General features: G+C 43.4%; 2 protein-coding genes across 2 annotated transcripts in view; both read right to left on the reverse strand.

Moving 5' to 3' along the window:
• Positions 1–22217, reverse strand: part of fam49a (family with sequence similarity 49 member A) — a gene marked incomplete at its 3' end in the record, with an annotated part of 51177 nt that overhangs the window by 11098 nt on the left and 17862 nt on the right. The window contains 1 exon segment of the mRNA NM_001016838.2: positions 4458–4537. Coding sequence (NP_001016838.1) covers positions 4458–4527 — 70 coding nt within the window. The 5' untranslated portion in view covers positions 4528–4537.
• Positions 11846–15208, reverse strand: LOC116410997. Its single transcript, XM_031902759.1, has one exon. It carries the CDS (start codon positions 15206–15208, stop codon positions 12848–12850), a length of 2361 nt encoding a protein of 786 aa, XP_031758619.1. The 3' UTR covers positions 11846–12847.

Genomic DNA, 22217 nt, shown 5'->3' on the forward strand with positions numbered 1-22217 from the left:
CACTTTTCCCAGCAGCATTGTTTAAACAGGGCACTATGGAAAATGGCAATTTTTTATTTCAGAGCTTTTTCAATGATGGGTTTGCAGATAACAGATCCAATATAAAATGTGACCACCACCACAAGCGAGACAAAAAAATACAGTGCAGTGATTTCAGCTTTACATTTGCAGTTTGGCAGTGCACCAAGATATTATGTAATAACTGTACTTCTGTCTGTCTAAGGAAAACTATACCCCCAGAATGAATACTCAGCCAACTGTTATATCATAATAAGTGGCCTATTAAATAATCTCTCCAAACTGTAATATATCCGTAAATATTGCCCTTTTACACCCTTTCCCTTGAGCCGCCATTTAGTGATGGGCTGTGTGTTACCTCAGAGATCAGCTGACAGGAAATAATGCAGCTCTAACTGTAACAGGAAGTAGTGTGGGAGCAAAAGGCAGAACTCTGTCCATTCATTGGCTGATGGGGCCTAGCATGTATGTGTGCCTTGGCTTGTTTGTGTGCACTGTGAATCATATGATAAAAGGGGGAAGCCCTTGGTACATAAAATTTCAATTTCCTGTTTAGGATTACCCAATGCTACATATGGCTAAAAAAGTATATTATGGTTTATTTGGATGAAGCAGGGTTTTACATATGAGCTGAACCTACACTTTTCATGGTTATAGTTTTCCATTAAAGGGCTAATATACCTATACAGTTCAGCAGTATGACGCTTATGGAGTGTAATGATGCAAGCACAGACCTATTGTATCTTCCTGTAAAGCCTATATTACATAAATCCAAGGGAGATGTCCCTGGAACGAAGGGTGTCTTTTTATGGACAATTTGTCTGGCAAGTACCGCAGTGATGCCATAAAACCTACATGCTTCTGCCCTTTACCCTTCCTGACTGCTTGTAATAGGGTAACAATTAGGAATGTAGGTAGTAATAAGGGCCTTTGTGCCCTGCTTAGGTGGGGATAAAAATGCAGGATGTATTTCCATTGGGGGAAACCGATAGAGAAAATAAAAATTAAAGACCACCAGAGTGTTAGAACTTTGCAAAACATGAACTTCATTATAACAAGGCGCACAGGGGTCGCACACCTTGCACCCCTGCTACTTACGCCCTTGTCTAAAGTTCTCCATCTAACTGATAAAGGATAAATCTGGGGTTGGCAGAAGCTAAGAAAACACTACCTGTGTGAATGGCCTGTGGCTGTTTTCATGGATTGGGCTGGGGCCCCTGGTTCCACTGATAGCAAACCTTAAAGGAAAAATAAAGTCAAAGTCACTTGGGGGTGCCAAAATGTTAGGCACCCCCAAGTGACTTTGACCGCCTACCTTTTAGCCCGGGGTAGCTGCCGGCGCTTCCTTGCTGCTGATTCGCTGCGCGCGCATGCGCAGTAGAGTGAAAAGCCAAACTTAAATGTTAAAGTCGGCTTTTCACTCTACTGCGCATGCGCCCACCGCTGGCACTCAGGAAAAGGAAGCGAGGAAGACGGAAGCGCTGCGCTCCAGGTGCCCCGGGCTGGTGCTGTTTTCTCCTAACAGGGGCACCAGCCCGGGGTACGAGGTAAGCGGTTAAAGTCACTTGGGGGTGCCTAACATTTTGGCACCCCCAAGTGACTTTGACTTTCGTTTCCCTTTAAGGCTACAGTATTCAATATGTGTGCTTCCTACTCTGTGCTAACAGTTTGAGGAAGGTTCTTTCTTTGTTCAAAACAACAATATGCCCTAAACTCAAAGCAGGTCTGTATGCAGTAATGTCGGCCATACACGCACCAATAAAATCGTACAAAGCCTTGTTTTGTACGATATTCGGTGTGTGTATGGCTGCTCGAAGAGGCAACCAATATAGTAGAAGGCTGCGGATAGCGGTCCACTCGTCTATCGGCCAGGTTAAAAGATTTTGATCAGGCGCCATTGAAGGCGCCCAAGCAAAATCTACGTTCAGGGCTGAATCACCAGGTGGAGGTAGAATTGCTATTGTTTCTACCTCCATATCTGACGATTCAGCCCTGAACGTCAGTGGAGGGGGGGGGAATGATCTTTCGTGCGGCCAATGGTTGCACGAACGATCAGAATTGCTACGTGTATGGCCATCTTAAGTCTGTAGAGAGGGAAATGGATGAACTTGCCTGGCCTGCACAAAGCCCTCACCTCAACCCAACATCTGTAGGATAATTTAGAAGCCGAATGCTCAGAGTCCAATCTAACTAATCATCTTGAGGCTGAATAGGAACAAATCCCAGCAACAATGTTCCAACATCTATAGGAAAGCCTTCAAGGAAGAGGAGAGGTGGAGCAACTTCATCATAATCCCCTTTGGTATTGGAATGAGATGTTGGCAAGCACGGTGCCCCGATACACTAATATACACTATATGGCTCTGCACTAAGGTAGCCACAACGGCAAGTGTAATGTACGCTGCTACCTCTGTAGGTGACATTGGTACAGAAACTGTGGCTTGTCATCTTAAAGGGTGGCTCTTGTAGAAATACAGCCAAAAATGAAATAATAAGTTTAGAAAACCTATTTTTGTGAGTTTCCATAAATGCACATACTCATTCATTCCAAACAATACTACGTACGGCTAAGAAAATGTAAAAAAATAAAATACAAATAATATTTCGAAAAACTTTGCATTTAATAACATCAGACATAGGGAGTACAATATTATGCAGAAGGCAAGCAAATGAGACCGCCATGCAACAAGCATATCATATAATCAAGTCAATAGATATTTAGTTAAACATTTTAATGTCCAAGAAGAAAGTGACCGCTGCAACCTCACACCAGGTTTAGTCCAGGGCTTGGACCTCTGGTGACATATTAAGTTTGGAAAATTAGTATATCACACTTGGTCCCTTGGTCCAATGAACTGGCTGGATCAAAGTGTTACATTTTTGGGTTGGAGCCAAGAGTATGTTTACTGGATTTTGGGCCCTTTCCAATTGGTTTCCACAGAGTTTACCTACAATAGCAACATAATTCAGTGCTACACAGTGAACTCTTGCTTCTAGGAGGACATTAAAGAGCCAGGAAGCATTACAATAATGTAACTAACACCAAAAAAATAAATAAAATGTATCAATGTACTTAAATTATAATGTTGCCCTGATGTTGCTTTAAAGAACTTTCATTTTTTTGGTGTTACTGTTCCTTTAACAGCTACAGGTATAATCATGGAGAAGGCAGCAGACCCACTTGGGGCACATTTATATGTTTAGTGCTCCTTGTAGTACCAACTCTAGTTCTGCCACAGCCATGCACATACCAGGGTCACTTTTATCTAATTTATCTAAGAGGATTTGAAAGTGGTTTCTTTCAACTGGACATAATACATTTAGAACAACAAATGAGGACATCAGAACTTTTAATAAATGCACATACAGAATTAACTTGTGTTAATATGAACACACGTTCAAACATCATGCACTTCAGATCTGTAACAATCATGGATTCACATTTGCAATTTCATGGATCTAATAGGGATTGTTATAGGGAAGCATACCCGGCAGGGAACAAGGGGTGTATCTAGGGTCTTCTATTTATTCTTGATAAAGATTATTGAGTGGGGGGTTATATTGTGTGACTTGGCTATTACTTTCTCCTCATACTTGAGAACATCATGGTCTGACTATGACCAGCAGGGTGCTTTTTCTCTGCAGTCCCTGGTGTATTTTTCTTCCATGAAAGCAGCTCTTACTAAAAATAGGTGTATGCCTGGTTGCTAAGGCAAGTATGGTCAGCAGAAACTAGATATTATTACATTGGAGAGCTGCAGAATTTAAAATATTTCAAAATTCAAAACCCACAATGAAGACCAAATGCAAGCTGTCTACAAACGTTTAAGGATAACTTCACTATAATGCATTCATCATCTCTTCAACACTTTTCTGCCTGTAACCAGTTGGTAGCAGCCACCCTTAGGTGCTTAGTGGTATGGTCCAGTCGAGGTTACAACTCCTCAGGCAGATGATAAAAAGATGATGAAGAAGGGCAGAAGAACATAATGGGTGGTGTATTCTTAAAAGCAGGATCACGTTATCCTTTTTTGGCCTTCTAGGGGGTGTTGGCCCTGAAAAGTGCAACCCAAACATTGCAAAGGTGAAAGCCAGGCCGTTACCAGTCATTAGAAGAAACATGCAATAGAAACCATCAAGTGGGTTAGTAGAGAAAACCAAGCCAGGCAAGAGGTTTGCTCACTTTCAAAGTCAAGGAAAAAGTTTGGTCCCTGATCAAGCTCTGTGCAAGTAAGAACTTTTAAAAGATTTCCCATTTGGTTCCTGAAAAATAGAAAAGTAGGAGAGAAAGAGAGAAAAAGAGAGAGGAAGTGCTGAGTGAGAATCATGCAAGCATCTCCGGTGCAGTTATGTGCTTCAGATTAATGGCGTACCAGCTCATCAGCTCAGCCCCGTAAGGAAAGGATCAGCACAGGTTCTTGGACACATTTTAAACTTACTTTCAAAATCCAGGAAAAAATGTGGATAGTTTTCAATTTCCCTGGTAAGCACCTTAAGAAGATTACCCATCCCAGCACACCTAATGGATGCAACACAAAATAGCACACGGTTATCATGGCATAATTGGGAAAGTTGAAGGCTATAAATGGACTATAACGCAAATAATTCCCTACTGAAGAGGTAAGCGACCTTTGGCAAAGCAGATTTGGCTAACCTACAGATCCAAGGAGCCTAAAGGTGGCCATATATGCACCGATTAGGCGACCGATATCGCCTTGGATATTGGTTGCCTCATCGATTGGGCAGGACCGGAAATTTTGATCATTTTTGACACCCTTGAAGGTGCCCACACATCATAATGTTAATGCTGAATCGTCAAACAGGGGTTAAGAATTCCTTTGTTTTTACCTGCATATTTGACAATTCAGCTCTCAACGCTAGTACAGTGGATGAATGTTCTTTTCTACAAGTAAAGATTGTAACTGTAGCGTGTACGGCTACCTTAAGTTTGCAGTGGGGCAAACTCTGGGATTGGTAGTCCCACCTAACTGAAGGGCAGAAGTAAGCCATGTTCCTTAGCACTTCCAAGATCTAATTTCTGCATTTGGCTTCAGATTCTGCCCCCAAAGATACAGGGCCAAGTGAGAGACTCGTGCCAGTTTGGGCAAGAGTTGAGGTTCCACAGGAGCTGAAGGACTAACTAGATTTGGGATGGTGGTTCCACATCTGCAGATCAGGTTCTCTAGTAGTGACTTGGATATAAATCATCATGGGATGTGTAGTAACATGGCTAAATATCCTGACCCAGAATCCCACAGCAACCACTTAGCATTGAACTTTTCCAGGATCTTTTACGAATGATTGGTAGAGATTACTGGACTGCCATTGAACCTGAACATGGTTCTAAATTACCAGTATTGACCTGGAGCCCTGGTGCTTAAGATGGCCATACTTGTACCACCAATATCATACAAAATGACATTTCTTACTAGTACATGCATGGTGTAGCCTGTTGATCCTAACCGATATCCATGTGCAATCAATATTGGTTGGCTTGGGGGATTAAATAAGGCAGGGCCCTGCCGGAGCCACCGACTCCAACTACCCCCCAAAGCATTCCATCACAGATATGACTTTCCAGCCATCCTAATGGATAAATAACCAAGCTCTGGTAGCACATCATTCATCCATAGGAATGGCTAATTCCATTTTCTCTATTTAAAGGCCCTGATCAATGATAAAGTGTCTATTCCCTGTCAGAAGCAAAGAATTTTGGCCGGCACAACAGGTACAATGCAAGCAGGGTTATTCCTGCATGTTTATTTCAAGTGGGTCGGACCCCTTCGTCAGGCATGGAACTTTTCTTTGTCTATTCCCTGTCAGAACCTCTTGAATTCAATGGCTCCCCCTCCAGTCAGGGTGAAATTTTAGGTAAATACTTAACAGTTGACCTCAACATTCCTGGAACTATAGCTGATTGGCTGAAACACCAGTGTTTTCCTATATGTGTGACCTCATTATGTGCTAAGAAGGTCAGACCTTTAAGGGGGGGCTTGAACTGAAACCCCCGACAGCCACTGCTCTAGAGTGCTGGGTGTAAGCTCTTCTGGTTCCTTTCAGGCTGCTCTACTGCATGCAACTTTTGGCAACACATGGGGCCCATTCATTAAAGCACAATTGACCACAAATGAGAAAAATTTGAATTTTTTCTAATTGCTAGAACTTTTCGTATTGACCATTATAATATCGTTAAAATAGTACGACTTTTTTGTGGTCTACGACCACTTCAAGCTTCGGTATGGTGACTTTCCTTGGGCCAGGTTGGAGCTGCAGAGTGCCACTGAGCCCTATGGGAGACTTTCCTTGGGCCGGGTCGGAGCTGCAGAGTGCCATTGAGCCCTATGGGAGACTTTCCTCGGGCCAGGTTGGAGCTGCAGAGTGCCATTGAGCCCTATGGGAGACTTTCCTTGGGCCGGGTTGGAGCTGCAGAGTGCCATTGAGCCCTATGGGAGACTTTCCTTGGGCCGGGTTGGAGCTGCAGAGTGCCATTGAGCCCTATGGGAGACTTTCCTTGGGCCGGGTTGGAGCTGCAGAGTGCCATTGAGCCCTATGGGAGTCTTTCCTTGGGCCTGGTTGGAGCTGCAGAGTGCCATTGAGCCCTATGGGAGTCTTTCCTTGGGCCTGGTTGGAGCTGCAGAGTGCCACTGAGCCCTATGGGAGACTTTCCTTGGGCCGGGTCGGAGCTGCAGAGTGCCATTGAGCCCTATGGGAGAGTTTCCTTGGGCCGGGTTGGAGCTGCAGAGTGCCATTGAGCCCTATGGGAGAGTTTCCTTGGGCCGGGTTGGAGCTGCAGAGTGCCATTGAGCCCTATGGGAGACTTTCCTTGGGCCGGGTTGGAGCTGCAGAGTGCTATTGAGTCCTATGGGAGACTTTCCTTTGGCCAGGTTGGAGCTGCAGAGTGCCATTGAGCCCTATGGGAGACTTTCCTTTGGCCGGGTTGGAGCTGCAGAGTGCCATTGAGCCCTATGGGAGACTTTCCTTTGGCCAGGTTGGAGCTGCAGAGTGCCATTGAGCCCTATGGGAGCCTTTCCTTGGGCCGGGTTGGAGCTGCAGAGTGCCATTGAGTCCTATGGGAGACTTTCCTTGGGCCGGATTAGAGCTGCAGAGTGCCATTGAGCCCTATGGGAGCCTTTCCTTGGGCCAGGTTGGAGCTGCAGAGTGCCATTGAGCCCTATGGGAGACTTTCCTTGGGCCGGATTAGAGCTGCAGAGTGCCATTGAGCCCTATGGGAGACTTTCCTTGGGCCGGGTTGGAGCTGCAGAGTGCCATTGAGCCCTATGGGAGACTTTCCTTGGGCCGGGTTGGAGCTGCAGAGTGCCATTGAGCCCTATGGGAGACTTTCCTTGGGCCGGGTTGGAGCTGCAGAGTGCCATTGAGCCCTATGGGAGACTTTCCTTGGGCCGGGTTGGAGCTGCAGAGTGCCATTGAGCCCTATGGGAGACTTTCCTTGGGCCAGGTTGGAGCTGCAGAGTGCCATTGAGCCCTATGGGAGGCTTTCCTTGGGCCGGGTTGGAGCTGCAGAGTGCCATTGAGCCCTATGGGAGACTTTCCTTGGGCTGGGTTGGAGCTGCAGAGTGCCATTGAGCCCTATATTTTCGTACGACCAAGAAAAGAATTTGAGCAAAAGCACATCAGAAATGATCATGGTTGCTCCGAATTTTTTCCAATTGGGCTTTTAATTGGCGAAAACTTGTGCTTTAATGAATGGGCTGCATGGTCTTACCTCATAAATGAGCTATAATAATAAAATCTGACATTTGTTACGTTCAGGACAACTGACCTATATACATTTACAATATGATCTTTCTGCAACCTGGTGACTGTCTGGTCCTTGAAGTCCCTAAACAATGTTTTATTATGAAAAATAAAAATGTATTTATACCATAGATCTAGTCAGCTTGCTGGCCACTGGCCTATGTTTAACTGCAACTCCCAGGCAGCAGGGGCATGCAGGAAGTTGTGCAAGAGTAGTAAGTAGAACAGGTTGCAGATCCTGCCTTTGGGGCATTTAGTATTAGCCCACTGATCTTGCAGCAAAGCCTTCCCAGCATGCAATCCATTCTCATTACAGGATGCAGTCAGTAAATGTTTATAGGCTGCAATATCATTTGTATGTGCTCCCTGAGGCTCCGTACCTACAGCCGGCACCGACCAGCCATCCCGATAAATGAAAAATGTTCTACCATAAACCTGGCTTGTGCTTCCCGTACTGCAAAGGCATCCTGGCCATAAAGCCATATTGTACAAAGCCCTCAGTACTGTCAGCGAGGCTAAACCCACACACATAAGTCGGCATTGTGCGCCTGTTTTGACAACCCTGCAATGCTACTCCGTGGATTTCCTGAGAAGGAGACATTTAAAGCTCACAGACTGCCCAATAGACATGTAAGCATTTCATGTGGGTCATTGGAAAAGCCCTGAGCCCCAGCAGCAAGAACAGGAATTGTTATTCCATACTGCCCCCTGCTGTTTAAAGGCAGAATAAACATTTTAAGAAATCCCACTCTTTCCAATCTGACATGTAAAAGGCTATTTGGGTTAGTGACCCTGGATAATAGAAAGCAGGCTGTGAGACACTACTTTGTTTTTTAGGAATGCTGGGACTTGCAGTTTCACCACCACAGGGAGTTGGTCTATGTCCAGGTAGGTTCATAATTTACTAGTTTATTAATTTACAAGATTAATAACTTACTATATAGGTATAGGGGCTGTTATCCAGAATGCTCAGGACCCCAATACCTGTACCTGAGTTATTTATGCTGTAGCTATAGATGTTCAAGGGTCAGATTATATTAGATTGATGACACCCAGGATGGCCAACCAAATCGCTTGGAATTATTATTATTATTGTAGTGCAAGGGGAGTGGGAAGCTGGAGTGTGGGGAAAAACCATGTTCATATTATGGACCTTCAAAAAAATTTAGCACTGCTTTTCTGATTGAGTAAAAAGTAGGAATAACCATAGGGAATAACTATGATGCCATGTAAAATTCAGCCACTAGGGGGAACAATCTCACTAGAAAATATGACATAGGCAACACTTAAACATTACAATCAACTTGATCAATAATAATAATAATAATAATAATATACGGTAACTGGGTAGCAATTGCACAGGGTTCTAGTTACCACACCTATTGACAGGAAAGCTGGACCTGTACATGATGCAATGAGCCAGATGCACAGCAAGGTTATCTGTTTCAAAGGGGTTTAAGGTTTATAAAAGCAAGAAAAAGGTTGGGTGTGCTCAGATTCTTTTTCCCCACTCTTTATTGCCTAATAAATTGTCTTAAGCCATGTTCCAAAACACATATTTAGGGCAGAGAATGAGCAGGGGGCCTGGATATCATTTAATTGCACTTAATGATAAAATACATCTGTAAGAGCCAGAGCTCCCCAAATCACTGGGAAATTTTCTCAGCAAGTGATTTTGATGTTTATCCACCAGGGGGCGCACACTAACACATAATCCACAAAAATTCCCTGCATCTCCACAAGATGTAATTATCTCTTCATTTAACTACTCCAATCTATTAATATTAATGAATCTGTTTATCAGACACTAACATATTAACCTTAACTGTATTTAATAAGGTTATACAGCAGATCAATTGCAAAACCAGGGACAGTTCTAATAACGGAGAGTTGCAGGAATGCACTGCTTTCATTATAATGAATCACAGCCTTTCTAGATGTTTGACTTTGTCCACCATGTCCCCATATGCACCCAAAGCAGTGCCCTTCAATTAGATTTTAATATCCCGTACTAGGTAGCATTGTGCAAGTAAGAGGGTGTAAGTACACGCTGTGTAGTAGAAACTTAAAGGAACAGTAACACCAAAACATGAAACTGTATGAAAGCAATGAAGCTATAATGTGCTGCTGCACTGGTATAACTGGTGTGTTTGCTTTAGAAAGACTTCTATAGTTTATATAAACAAAGCTGCAGCCATTCAAAAGGAGAAAAGGCACAGGTTACATTGCAGATAAACTCTGTAGAATACAATGGAGTTTTATCCGTTATCTGCTATGTAACCAGAGCCTTTTCTCCTCTTTCCCAGCCTGAATGGCTGCACCCATGTCTACACAGCAGCTTATTTATATAAACTATAGTAGCGTTCCTGAAGCAAACACATCCATTTTACCAGTTCAAGGCAACAGTACATTATATTTGAATTACTTTAAAAAAACGTTCATTTTTTGGTGTTACTGTTCCTTTAATGGGGGAGTTTTTATTTCCCCTTAGGGGGAACTAGAAAGCCACTGCCACATGGGGCGATTTAGGCAAAAAAGCCCAAGTCAGCGTGCATTATGTTAGTAGCCAGGTGGGGCCACAGATAAAAATTAGCCCCTACGACTCAGAGCTAAATGGAAAAGTGTAGGGAGCGAGCGGGCGGTTTCCGGTCAGAGGGAGTTAATGGGGCCCTTTAATAAGGCCCTGTGAGCCGGTTGGCCAGACAGTGTGTTCTTTACATCTTGGCTCTGTGCTTCCTGACCTAATGCCATTCCATTCCGATGGCGTCCCCAAGCCCACGCTGCACTCACTGCCGGGAAGACAAGCGCTGTTTGTTAGGGCTGGGACAGGCCGCCGTTACATATATATACCCAGCCCCGACATTCTCTGGGTGCCAGCCTGGATTCCAATACTTACAGCTGGGAGCTTCAAAGGGGCTTTATTACAAGCTGCCATTATCCCCACCCTACAGGATATGACTAATGGCTTTATATGCCAATGGGGCTCACAGCTAGGGACGTATAAAGGTATATACCATAACCAAACCACGCTTGTGTCCCAAAACCTTGTGCTGTGGGTTGGGAAGTGGAGCAGAACCTGTAGCTGCCACTTGGGGACTGCCCTTCTGATAAGCACCAAACTATAACATTTAAAATAAACATAACATTTGGGACACTTCGTAGAAGGTAAATAAAAGGAGAAAGGGATGATTTGCCAATCTGTTAAACCCTATATTTGATTGCAAATAGAAGAAAGACAATGTATCAAATGCTGAAACGGATGTTTTTGTTTTTGAAAAAATATATATATATATATATATATATATATATATATATATGTATATATATATATAAGAAGAAAAAGAAGCCGCTCTCTCAGGACTTAGGTGCAAAAATAAAAAGTAATTTATTGAGTAGACGAACTGACGTTTCGGCTGAACACCTCAGCCTTTCTCAAAGTCAAAAACACATTGTGAATGCTAACATTAAATACAGTGACTGGCGGGAAAATACAAACAGAAACTGGGTGTGACGTCACAGTTTCACGTAGTCCAATACACATCAAGCGTGAAATACTCATTAGCATAATAAACAAATGCGTGTCTCATTGTTTATGTATAAACAAATGCTTTGTACATCCGCAATAAACATAACACCTAAAGAAAGAACCGATACCAGTGGACAGAAAGAGTGAAACTAAAAGTATCACGTATAAACAAACAATGTATCAGATATTGAGTTGAAAGGAAATTATCCAACATGTAACAAGTAGTGAGAGACAAAGTGACACAGGGGTGAGGTTACAGTTAACACGACCAGAGGGAAGCAGTATATGTAAGGAGCAGAGAGTATAAGTAGCCACAAGAGTATATATACCTGCTTGTTAAGGTAGCGGGAGCTGTTAGCTATGAGTGAGAGACAAAGTGACACAGGGGTGAGGTTACAGTTAGCACGACAAGGGGGGAGCAGTATATGTAAAGAACAAAGAGTATAAGTGGCCGAAAGGGTATATATACCTGCTTGTTAAGGTAGTGGGAGCCGTTAGTAAAGAGGCAAAATGTCAGAGGCCCCAATGGGACCACATAGTGCCCTGAACAAATGCTATCTTAGAGTGCAGCAGTCCTTGGGCCAACATTAGGTAGTAAATTGGGTTCAGGGTTACCACTCACTTTGCCAGTTGTAGGCATAATCATAGAAGGCTTGTCTTTCAAAGTAGAACCATCCCGGATAATAGGCTGCACTGTTGCATGATCCCAGGCAGTATGTGCATGCAATCAATTCAACAGGTCTTGCCTACAGGACTGGGTTTACACAGTTTAACGCTGTTTGTGTTGTGGGTATATGGCCCATAAATAAAGAGTTGGTACCCAAATTATGGCCGAACGGCCCGAGACAGGGACTGGTCAGCACAGGTGGTATTAGTACCCCCCATATGGAGGACATAAACCAACCAGGCATTCCTATAGTGTCCCGTCAAAATGGAAGTAAAAAACAATGCCCATGTTAGAAGCTTGGTCATAGGTTGCTGCAGGTGTCTATTGAATAAATCTCAGTAGCACAACCGCAAGTCACTGCAGTCGTGTGCCACAGTTAAGGGATGCTAGAGATGTTAAGCTAATCTACACGAGAGCAGGTAGTTTGTAAGTATTTTATAGACAGCAGAATTGAAAACAGAAATGTCAAAAGGACGTATTTTAAGAGGGAAAATACATGCACTGTAAAGAGCGGAGCCGGGAAGCAACTGAAACCCAAACGAGGGGAGGCACACTTATTGATACAAATACACCGACTGTGACAAAAAACACGTAACACATAGCAATGATTAAAAAGTAGCTAGGCATAACAATGATTCTAGAGAAGCTAGACACTATATAGGAATTTGTAGGAACTGAATGTTCAAAATTATTGTTAACCAACAAATCCAATAGCAGTGCCTACAAGCCTGTATTACATTCAGTGTCAAAATAGGTGTATAGAAAAATGTACAGACCAATTACTACTTTGCATATCATGAAATGACGATTACATGCATTTACTCGTGTGTTGTAATAAAGGTGATGGTTACAAGAGATCAGTCAAGCTAATTCGCCTTCAATTATGGTAAATAAAATGGTGAATATGAGACAAGTTCATTCAATCCAAAAGGACTCAGCGTGTTGAGTTTGTGGATCCAGCGGAGTTCAGCTCGCAATAGTAGCTTTTCTCTATTACCACCACGAACCGGAGGTGGAATAAAGTCTATAATCATGCTCCTCATACTAGCCAGCGAGTGATGGTGTGTCAAAAAATGTAGGGCTACCGGAGTGTCTGCCTTTCCTGTGTCTATTGCAGTACGGATTGCCGATCTATGGTTCGCCATACGATCGCGAAATGTCGTGATGGTTTTGCCAATGTAGTATAAACCACAGGGACATCTGATGAAGTATATTATGAACTTGGATGTGCAGGTCACCCGATGCTTGATGGATATTGGCTTGCCTGTATGCGGGTGATGAAACACGGATCCTGTGATTAAGTTCCCACATGTTGTACAAGATGGACGTTTGAAACATCCCGGTTTAGTATTACTAAGCCACGTGGTTGGTTTATCTAATGTATAACAGTGTATGGGGTCTGTTTTCATCAGCAGATCCCTTAGACTCCGCCCACGTCTGTATGCAATGAGGGGGGGAGTTCTAAATATGGGTGGAAGTGTCTTGTCTTTGGCCATCACTGACCAGTGATTGTGGATTGACTCAATCATTGGTTTTTTGTCCTGACTGTAGGTGGTTAGAAAAGTGAGTCTCTCTGGCATAGTATCCGATTTATTTTTCCGGACCCCCAGGAGATCCTTTTGGCTATAGGACAGTGCTTTTTCTTTGCAGGATACCAAATGATGGAAGTTATATCCTCTTTTCAAAAATCGCTCAATCAGATCTTCGAGTTGTTCTTCCAATTGTATCGGATGAGAATTATTTCTGACCATACGGAGCATCTGTGAAAAAGGAATGCTCTTAAGGAGATGTGGTGGATGGCAAGAGGAGTGGTGAAGAAGAGTGTTACGATCCGTTGGTTTCCTATATGTGGTAGTATGGATTCCCGTTGGTGTTAGTGTAATGGTCAGATCCAAAAATGATATTTGTTGTGTGTCAATTGATGCAGTAAAGCGGATTGGTGAGGGCAAGGAGTTTAGTTCAGTGATCATAGACGAAAATTGTTCACATGTACCAGTCCATAGGATGAACAAATCATCGATGTAGCGGTACAATTTGAGAATGTAGGTCCCATAATTGGGTAAAATATGAGTATGTTCATAATTTGACATGTACAGATTCGCGAAGGAAGGTGCTACATTCGAACCCATACTGGTTCCGCTTGTTTGTAAAAAGAACGATCTTTCAAATTTAAAATAGTTCATGGTAAGACAAAACTGTAATAGATGTATCAAAAAGTCTATTGGTGGTCTATTGGTTGCAGGTTGTCTAAGCAGAGAATCTCTAACCACTTCAAGACCTTGATTAGTCGGAATTACTGTATATAGCGAGGACACATCCATTGTGGCTAGGCATACATGGGGAGGCAAAGGTTGCAATTGGAGTAATTTATCCAAGAAGTCGCCAGAGTCTTTGATATAAGTGGACATGCCTTGTACCAACGGTTGTAAGTAATAGTCTACAAATGTAGCTATTGGCTGAAGTAGTGAGCCTCGTGCACTGACGATTGGACGACCTGGTGGTTTCAAATTGTCCTTGTGGATCTTAGGTAATGTATATAAAATTGGACAAATGGGGTAATCCTGTGTCAAAAAATCCAGGGAATTTTGTGAAAGCAGTCCCATAGAAAAACTCATTTGTAAAAAAGAATCAATTTGCTGCTTGAACTTCACTGTTGGATCTCGCGTGAGTTGTAGGTAGGTTTCCTTATCATCCAGTTGCCGTATGATTTCCAATCTGTAGTCCGTGTAATTCTGTATCACGATCGATCCTCCCTTATCAGCAGGTCTAATAACAATTTCTGGATTGTTGGCAAGTCTGTGTATGGCTTCCCTCTCAGTTCTAGAGAGATTAGGGAAGTTTGCTTGCTGTGAAGAAATTTTTCTGGTCTCATCTATCATCAGCCGGGTGAATGCTTCGATAGATTTGGGAGTGTTAGTAGGCTCAAAAGAACTTGGTGCTTTAAAAATCACCTGCTGTGATGTGGAAAGTCTGAAGTGTTCCTTTAGCTTGAGGGTCCGTTGAAATTTATGTATATCAATTAGTGCATCAAGGGGTTGTGTATTATGTGTGGGTACAAACGAAAGGCCTCCCACACTTCCCAGAGATGGGGGGGCCCGCACAAGAGAAGGGGTGGGCGCAAACACCCGTTCAACAAGAGGCACAAAGGTAATGAGGAAGTAGTGTTCAATCTTAGTTCCATCACCCTGTCGGACTCTGAGATGAGTTTGCTCTCTAGAGGCCTTTCGTTTGTACCCACACATAATACACAACCCCTTGATGCACTAATTGATATACATAAATTTCAACGGACCCTCAAGCTAAAGGAACACTTCAGACTTTCCACATCACAGCAGGTGATTTTTAAAGCACCAAGTTCTTTTGAGCCTACTAACACTCCCAAATCTATCGAAGCATTCACCCGGCTGATGATAGATGAGACCAGAAAAATTTCTTCACAGCAAGCAAACTTCCCTAATCTCTCTAGAACTGAGAGGGAAGCCATACATAGACTTGCCAACAATCCAGAAATTGTTATTAGACCTGCTGATAAGGGAGGATCGATCGTGATACAGAATTACACGGACTACAGATTGGAAATCATACGGCAACTGGATGATAAGGAAACCTACCTACAACTCACGCGAGATCCAACAGTGAAGTTCAAGCAGCAAATTGATTCTTTTTTACAAATGAGTTTTTCTATGGGACTGCTTTCACAAAATTCCCTGGATTTTTTGACACAGGATTACCCCATTTGTCCAATTTTATATACATTACCTAAGATCCACAAGGACAATTTGAAACCACCAGGTCGTCCAATCGTCAGTGCACGAGGCTCACTACTTCAGCCAATAGCTACATTTGTAGACTATTACTTACAACCGTTGGTACAAGGCATGTCCACTTATATCAAAGACTCTGGCGACTTCTTGGATAAATTACTCCAATTGCAACCTTTGCCTCCCCATGTATGCCTAGCCACAATGGATGTGTCCTCGCTATATACAGTAATTCCGACTAATCAAGGTCTTGAAGTGGTTAGAGATTCTCTGCTTAGACAACCTGCAACCAATAGACCACCAATAGACTTTTTGATACATCTATTACAGTTTTGTCTTACCATGAACTATTTTAAATTTGAAAGATCGTTCTTTTTACAAACAAGCGGAACCAATATGGGTTCGAATGTAGCACCTTCCTTCGCGAATCTGTACATGTCAAATTATGAACATACTCATATTTTACCCAATTATGGGACCTACATTCTCAAATTGTACCGCTACATCGATGATTTGTTCATCCTATGGACTGGTACATGTGAACAATTTTCGTCTATGATCACTGAACTAAACTCCTTGCCCTCACCAATCCGCTTTACTGCATCAATTGACACACAACAAATATCATTTTTGGATCTGACCATTACACTAACACCAACGGGAATCCATACTACCACATATAGGAAACCAACGGATCGTAACACTCTTCTTCACCACTCCTCTTGCCATCCACCACATCTCCTTAAGAGCATTCCTTTTTCACAGATGCTCCGTATGGTCAGAAATAATTCTCATCCGATACAATTGGAAGAACAACTCGAAGATCTGATTGAGCGATTTTTGAAAAGAGGATATAACTTCCATCATTTGGTATCCTGCAAAGAAAAAGCACTGTCCTATAGCCAAAAGGATCTCCTGGGGGTCCGGAAAAATAAATCGGATACTATGCCAGAGAGACTCACTTTTCTAACCACCTACAGTCAGGACAAAAAACCAATGATTGAGTCAATCCACAATCACTGGTCAGTGATGGCCAAAGACAAGACACTTCCACCCATATTTAGAACTCCCCCCCGCATTGCATACAGACGTGGGCGGAGTCTAAGGGATCTGCTGATGAAAACAGACCCCATACACTGTTATACATTAGATAAACCAACCACGTGGCTTAGTAATACTAAACCGGGATGTTTCAAACGTCCATCTTGTACAACATGTGGGAACTTAATCACAGGATCCGTGTTTCATCACCCGCATACAGGCAAGCCAATATCCATCAAGCATCGGGTGACCTGCACATCCAAGTTCATAATATACTTCATCAGATGTCCCTGTGGTTTATACTACATTGGCAAAACCATCACGACATTTCGCGATCGTATGGCGAACCATAGATCGGCAATCCGTACTGCAATAGACACAGGAAAGGCAGACACTCCGGTAGCCCTACATTTTTTGACACACCATCACTCGCTGGCTAGTATGAGGAGCATGATTATAGACTTTATTCCACCTCCGGTTCGTGGTGGTAATAGAGAAAAGCTACTATTGCGAGCTGAACTCCGCTGGATCCACAAACTCAACACGCTGAGTCCTTTTGGATTGAATGAACTTGTCTCATATTCACCATTTTATTTACCATAATTGAAGGCGAATTAGCTTGACTGATCTCTTGTAACCATCACCTTTATTACAACACACGAGTAAATGCATGTAATCGTCATTTCATGATATGCAAAGTAGTAATTGGTCTGTACATTTTTCTATACACCTATTTTGACACTGAATGTAATACAGGCTTGTAGGCACTGCTATTGGATTTGTTGGTTAACAATAATTTTGAACATTCAGTTCCTACAAATTCCTATATAGTGTCTAGCTTCTCTAGAATCATTGTTATGCCTAGCTACTTTTTAATCATTGCTATGTGTTACGTGTTTTTTGTCACAGTCGGTGTATTTGTATCAATAAGTGTGCCTCCCCTCGTTTGGGTTTCAGTTGCTTCCCGGCTCCGCTCTTTACAGTGCATGTATTTTCCCTCTTAAAATACGTCCTTTTGACATTTCTGTTTTCAATTCTGCTGTCTATAAAATACTTACAAACTACCTGCTCTCGTGTAGATTAGCTTAACATCTCTAGCATCCCTTAACTGTGGCACACGACTGCAGTGACTTGCGGTTGTGCTACTGAGATTTATTCAATAGACACCTGCAGCAACCTATGACCAAGCTTCTAACATGGGCATTGTTTTTTACTTCCATTTTGACGGGACACTATAGGAATGCCTGGTTGGTTTATGTCCTCCATATGGGGGGTACTAATACCACCTGTGCTGACCAGTCCCTGTCTCGGGCCGTTCGGCCATAATTTGGGTACCAACTCTTTATTTATGGGCCATATACCCACAACACAAACAGCGTTAAACTGTGTAAACCCAGTCCTGTAGGCAAGACCTGTTGAATTGATTGCATGCACATACTGCCTGGGATCATGCAACAGTGCAGCCTATTATCCGGGATGGTTCTACTTTGAAAGACAAGCCTTCTATGATTATGCCTACAACTGGCAAAGTGAGTGGTAACCCTGAACCCAATTTACTACCTAATGTTGGCCCAAGGACTGCTGCACTCTAAGATAGCATTTGTTCAGGGCACTATGTGGTCCCATTGGGGCCTCTGACATTTTGCCTCTTTACTAACGGCTCCCACTACCTTAACAAGCAGGTATATATACCCTTTCGGCCACTTATACTCTTTGTTCTTTACATATACTGCTCCCCCCTTGTCGTGCTAACTGTAACCTCACCCCTGTCTCACTTTGTCTCTCACTCATAGCTAACAGCTCCCGCTACCTTAACAAGCAGGTATATATACTCTTGTGGCTACTTATACTCTCTGCTCCTTACATATACTGCTTCCCTCTGGTCGTGTTAACTGTAACCTCACCCCTGTGTCACTTTGTCTCTCACTACTTGTTACATGTTGGATAATTTCCTTTCAACTCAATATCTGATACATTGTTTGTTTATACGTGATACTTTTAGTTTCACTCTTTCTGTCCACTGGTATCGGTTCTTTCTTTAGGTGTTATGTTTATTGCGGATGTACAAAGCATTTGTTTATACATAAACAATGAGACACGCATTTGTTTATTATGCTAATGAGTATTTCACGCTTGATGTGTATTGGACTACGTGAAACTGTGACGTCACACCCAGTTTCTGTTTGTATTTTCCCGCCAGTCACTGTATTTAATGTTAGCATTCACAATGTGTTTTTGACTTTGAGAAAGGCTGAGGTGTTCAGCCGAAACGTCAGTTCGTCTACTCAATAAATTACTTTTTATTTTTGCACCTAAGTCCTGAGAGAGCGGCTTCTTTTTCTTCTTATCTCGGTTTCACTGTGAAGGCTGCACCCAGGCGGATTTGAGATTTATACGTGAGTGCCAGTATTGCATTTTGACTTTCTATATATATATACAGGTCCTTTTCAAAAAATTAGCATATTGTGATAAAGTTCATTATTTTCTGTAATGTACTGATAAACATTAGACTTTCATATATTTTAGATTCATTACACACAACTGAAGTAGTTCAAGCCTTTTCTTGTTTTAATATTGATGATTGTGGCATACAGCTCATGAAAACCCCAAATTCCTATCTCAAAAAATTAGCATATTTCATCCGACCAATAAAAGAAAAGTGTTTTTAATACAAAAAAAGTCAACCTTCAAATAATTATGTTCAGTTATGCACTCAATACTTGGTCGGGAATCCTTTTGCAGAAATGACTGCTTCAATGCGGCGTGGCATGGAGGCAATCAGCCTGTGGCACTGCTGAGGTGTTATGGAGGCCCAGGATGCTTCAATAGCGGCCTTAAGCTCATCCAGAGTGTTGGGTCTTGTGTCTCTCAACTTTCTCTTCACAATATCCCACAGATTCTCTATGGGGTTCAGGTCAGGAGAGTTGGCAGGCCAATTGAGCACAGTAATACCATGGGCAGTAAACCATTTACCAGTGGTTTTGGCACTGTGAGCAGGTGCCAGGTTGTGCTGAAAAATGAAATCTTCATCTCCATAAAGCTTTTCAGCAGATGGAAGCATGAAGTGCTCCAAAATCTCCTGATAGCTAGCTGCATTGACCCTGCCCTTGATAAAACACAGTGGACCAACACCAGCAGCTGACATGGCACCCCAGACCATCACTGACTGTGGGTACTTGACACTGGACTTCAGGCATTTTGGCATTTCCCTCTCCCCAGTCTTCCTCCAGACTCTGGCACCTTGATTTCCGAATGACATACTTTGGACCACTGAGCAACAGTCCAGTGCTGCTTCTCTGTAGCCCAGGTCAGGCGCTTCTGCCGCTGTTTCTGGTTCAAAAGTGGCTTGACCTGGGGAATGCGGCACCTGTAGCCCATTTCCTGCACGCGCCTGTACACGGTGGCTCTGGATGTTTCTACTCCAGACTCAGTCCACTGCTTCCGCAGGTCCCCCAAGGTCAGGAATCGGTCCTTCTCCACAATCTTCCTCAGGGCCCAGTCAGCTCTTCTTGTTGTGCAGTGTTTTCTGCCACACTTTTTCCTTCCCACAGACTTCCCACTGAGGTGCCTTGATACAGCACTCTGGGAACAGCCTATTCGTTCAGAAATTTCTTTCTGTGTCTTACCCTCTTGCTTGAGGGTGTCAATGATGGCCTTCTGGACAGCAGTCAGGTCGGCAGTCTTACCCATGATTGCGGTTTTGAGTAATGAACCAGGCTGGGAGTTTCTAAAAGCCTCAGGAATCTTTTTAAGGTTTTTAGAGTTAATTAGTTGATTCAGATGATTAGGTTAATAGCTCGTTTAGAGAACCTTTTCATGATATGCTAATTTTTTGAGATAGGAATTTTGGGTTTTCATGAGCTGTATGCCACAATCATCAATATTAAAACAAGAAAAGGCTTGAACTACTTCAGTTGTGTGTAATGAATCTAAAATATATGAAAGTCTAATGTTTATCAGTACATTACAGAAAATAATGAACTTTATCACAATATGCTAATTTTTTGAAAAGGACCTGTATATATATATATATATATATATATATATATATATATATATATATATATATATATATATATATATATATATATATATATATATATATATCTTCTCATTTTATATTTGATGCCTGTGCTCTGACCAATCAAAATTTGAAAATCGTTTTGGAAATCAGGGGCGCCCTCCGGGCTAAAGAGAAGGACCATCTGGCTTATTATCGGCGCACAGCACAAATGTCATGGCATGGGGAGCTGGCATATCCGTGTCGGTATGGGGGGGGCATCAGTGCCTATGGCACGGGGAGCTGGCACATCCGTGTCGGTATGGGGGGTGCATCATTGCCTATGGCATGGGGAGCTGGCACATCCGTGTCGGTATGGGGGGTGCATCATTGCCTATGGCATGAGGAGCTGGCACATCCGTGACGGTATGGGGGTGCATCAGTGCCTATGGCATGGGGAGCTGGCACATCCATGTCGGTATGGGGGTGCATCAGTGCTTATGGCATGGGGAGCTGGCACATCAGTGTCAGTATGAGGGGGCATCAGTGCCTATGGCATGGGGAGCTGGCACATCCGTGTCGGTATGGGGGGGCATCAGTGCCTATGGCATGGGGAGCTGGCACAGCCGTGTCGGTATGGGGGTGCATCAGTGCCTATGGCATGGGGAGCTGGCACATCCGTGTCGGTATGGGGGGCATCAGTGCCTATGGCATGGGGAGCTGGCACATCCGTGTCGGTATGGGGGGCATCAGTGCCTATGGCATGGGGAGTTGACAAAGCCGTGTCGGTATGGGGGGGGCATCAGTGCCTATGGCATGGGGAGTTGGCACAGCCGGGTCAGTATGGGGGGGCATCAGTGCCTATGGCATGGGGAGTTGGCACATTTGTGTCGGTATGGGTGTGCATCAGTGCCTATGGCATGGGGAGCTGGCACATCCGTGTCGGTATGGGGGTGCATCAGTGCCTATGGCATGGGGAGCTGGCACATCCGTGTCGGTATGGGGGTCCATCAGTGCTTATGGCATGGGGAGCTGGCACATCCGTGTCGGTATGGGGGTGCATCAGTGCTTATGGCATGGGGAGCTGGCACATCCGTGTCGGCATGGGGGGGCATCAGTGCTTATGGCATGGGGAGCTGGCACATCCGTGTCAGTATGAGGGGGCATCAGTGCCTATGGCATGGGGAGCTGGCACATCCGTGTCGGTATGGGGGGCATCAGTGCCTATGGCATGGGGAGTTGGCACATTCCTGTCGGTATGGGGGTGCATCAGTGTCTATGGCAAGGGGGGGTTGGCACATCTGTGTCAGTTTGGGGGTGCATCAGTTCACATGACATGGGGAGCAGAGTAGTTTATTTGAATTAAAAAAACAATCTTGAATTCACAAACTTGAAAACTGATAAACAATAAGCCCCTAAATCTGTAGCCTTAATACCCTATACAATTAA

This window comes from Xenopus tropicalis, chromosome 5 (assembly GCF_000004195.4).
Source record: "Xenopus tropicalis strain Nigerian chromosome 5, UCB_Xtro_10.0, whole genome shotgun sequence".
NCBI lineage: Eukaryota > Metazoa > Chordata > Amphibia > Anura > Pipidae > Xenopus > Xenopus tropicalis.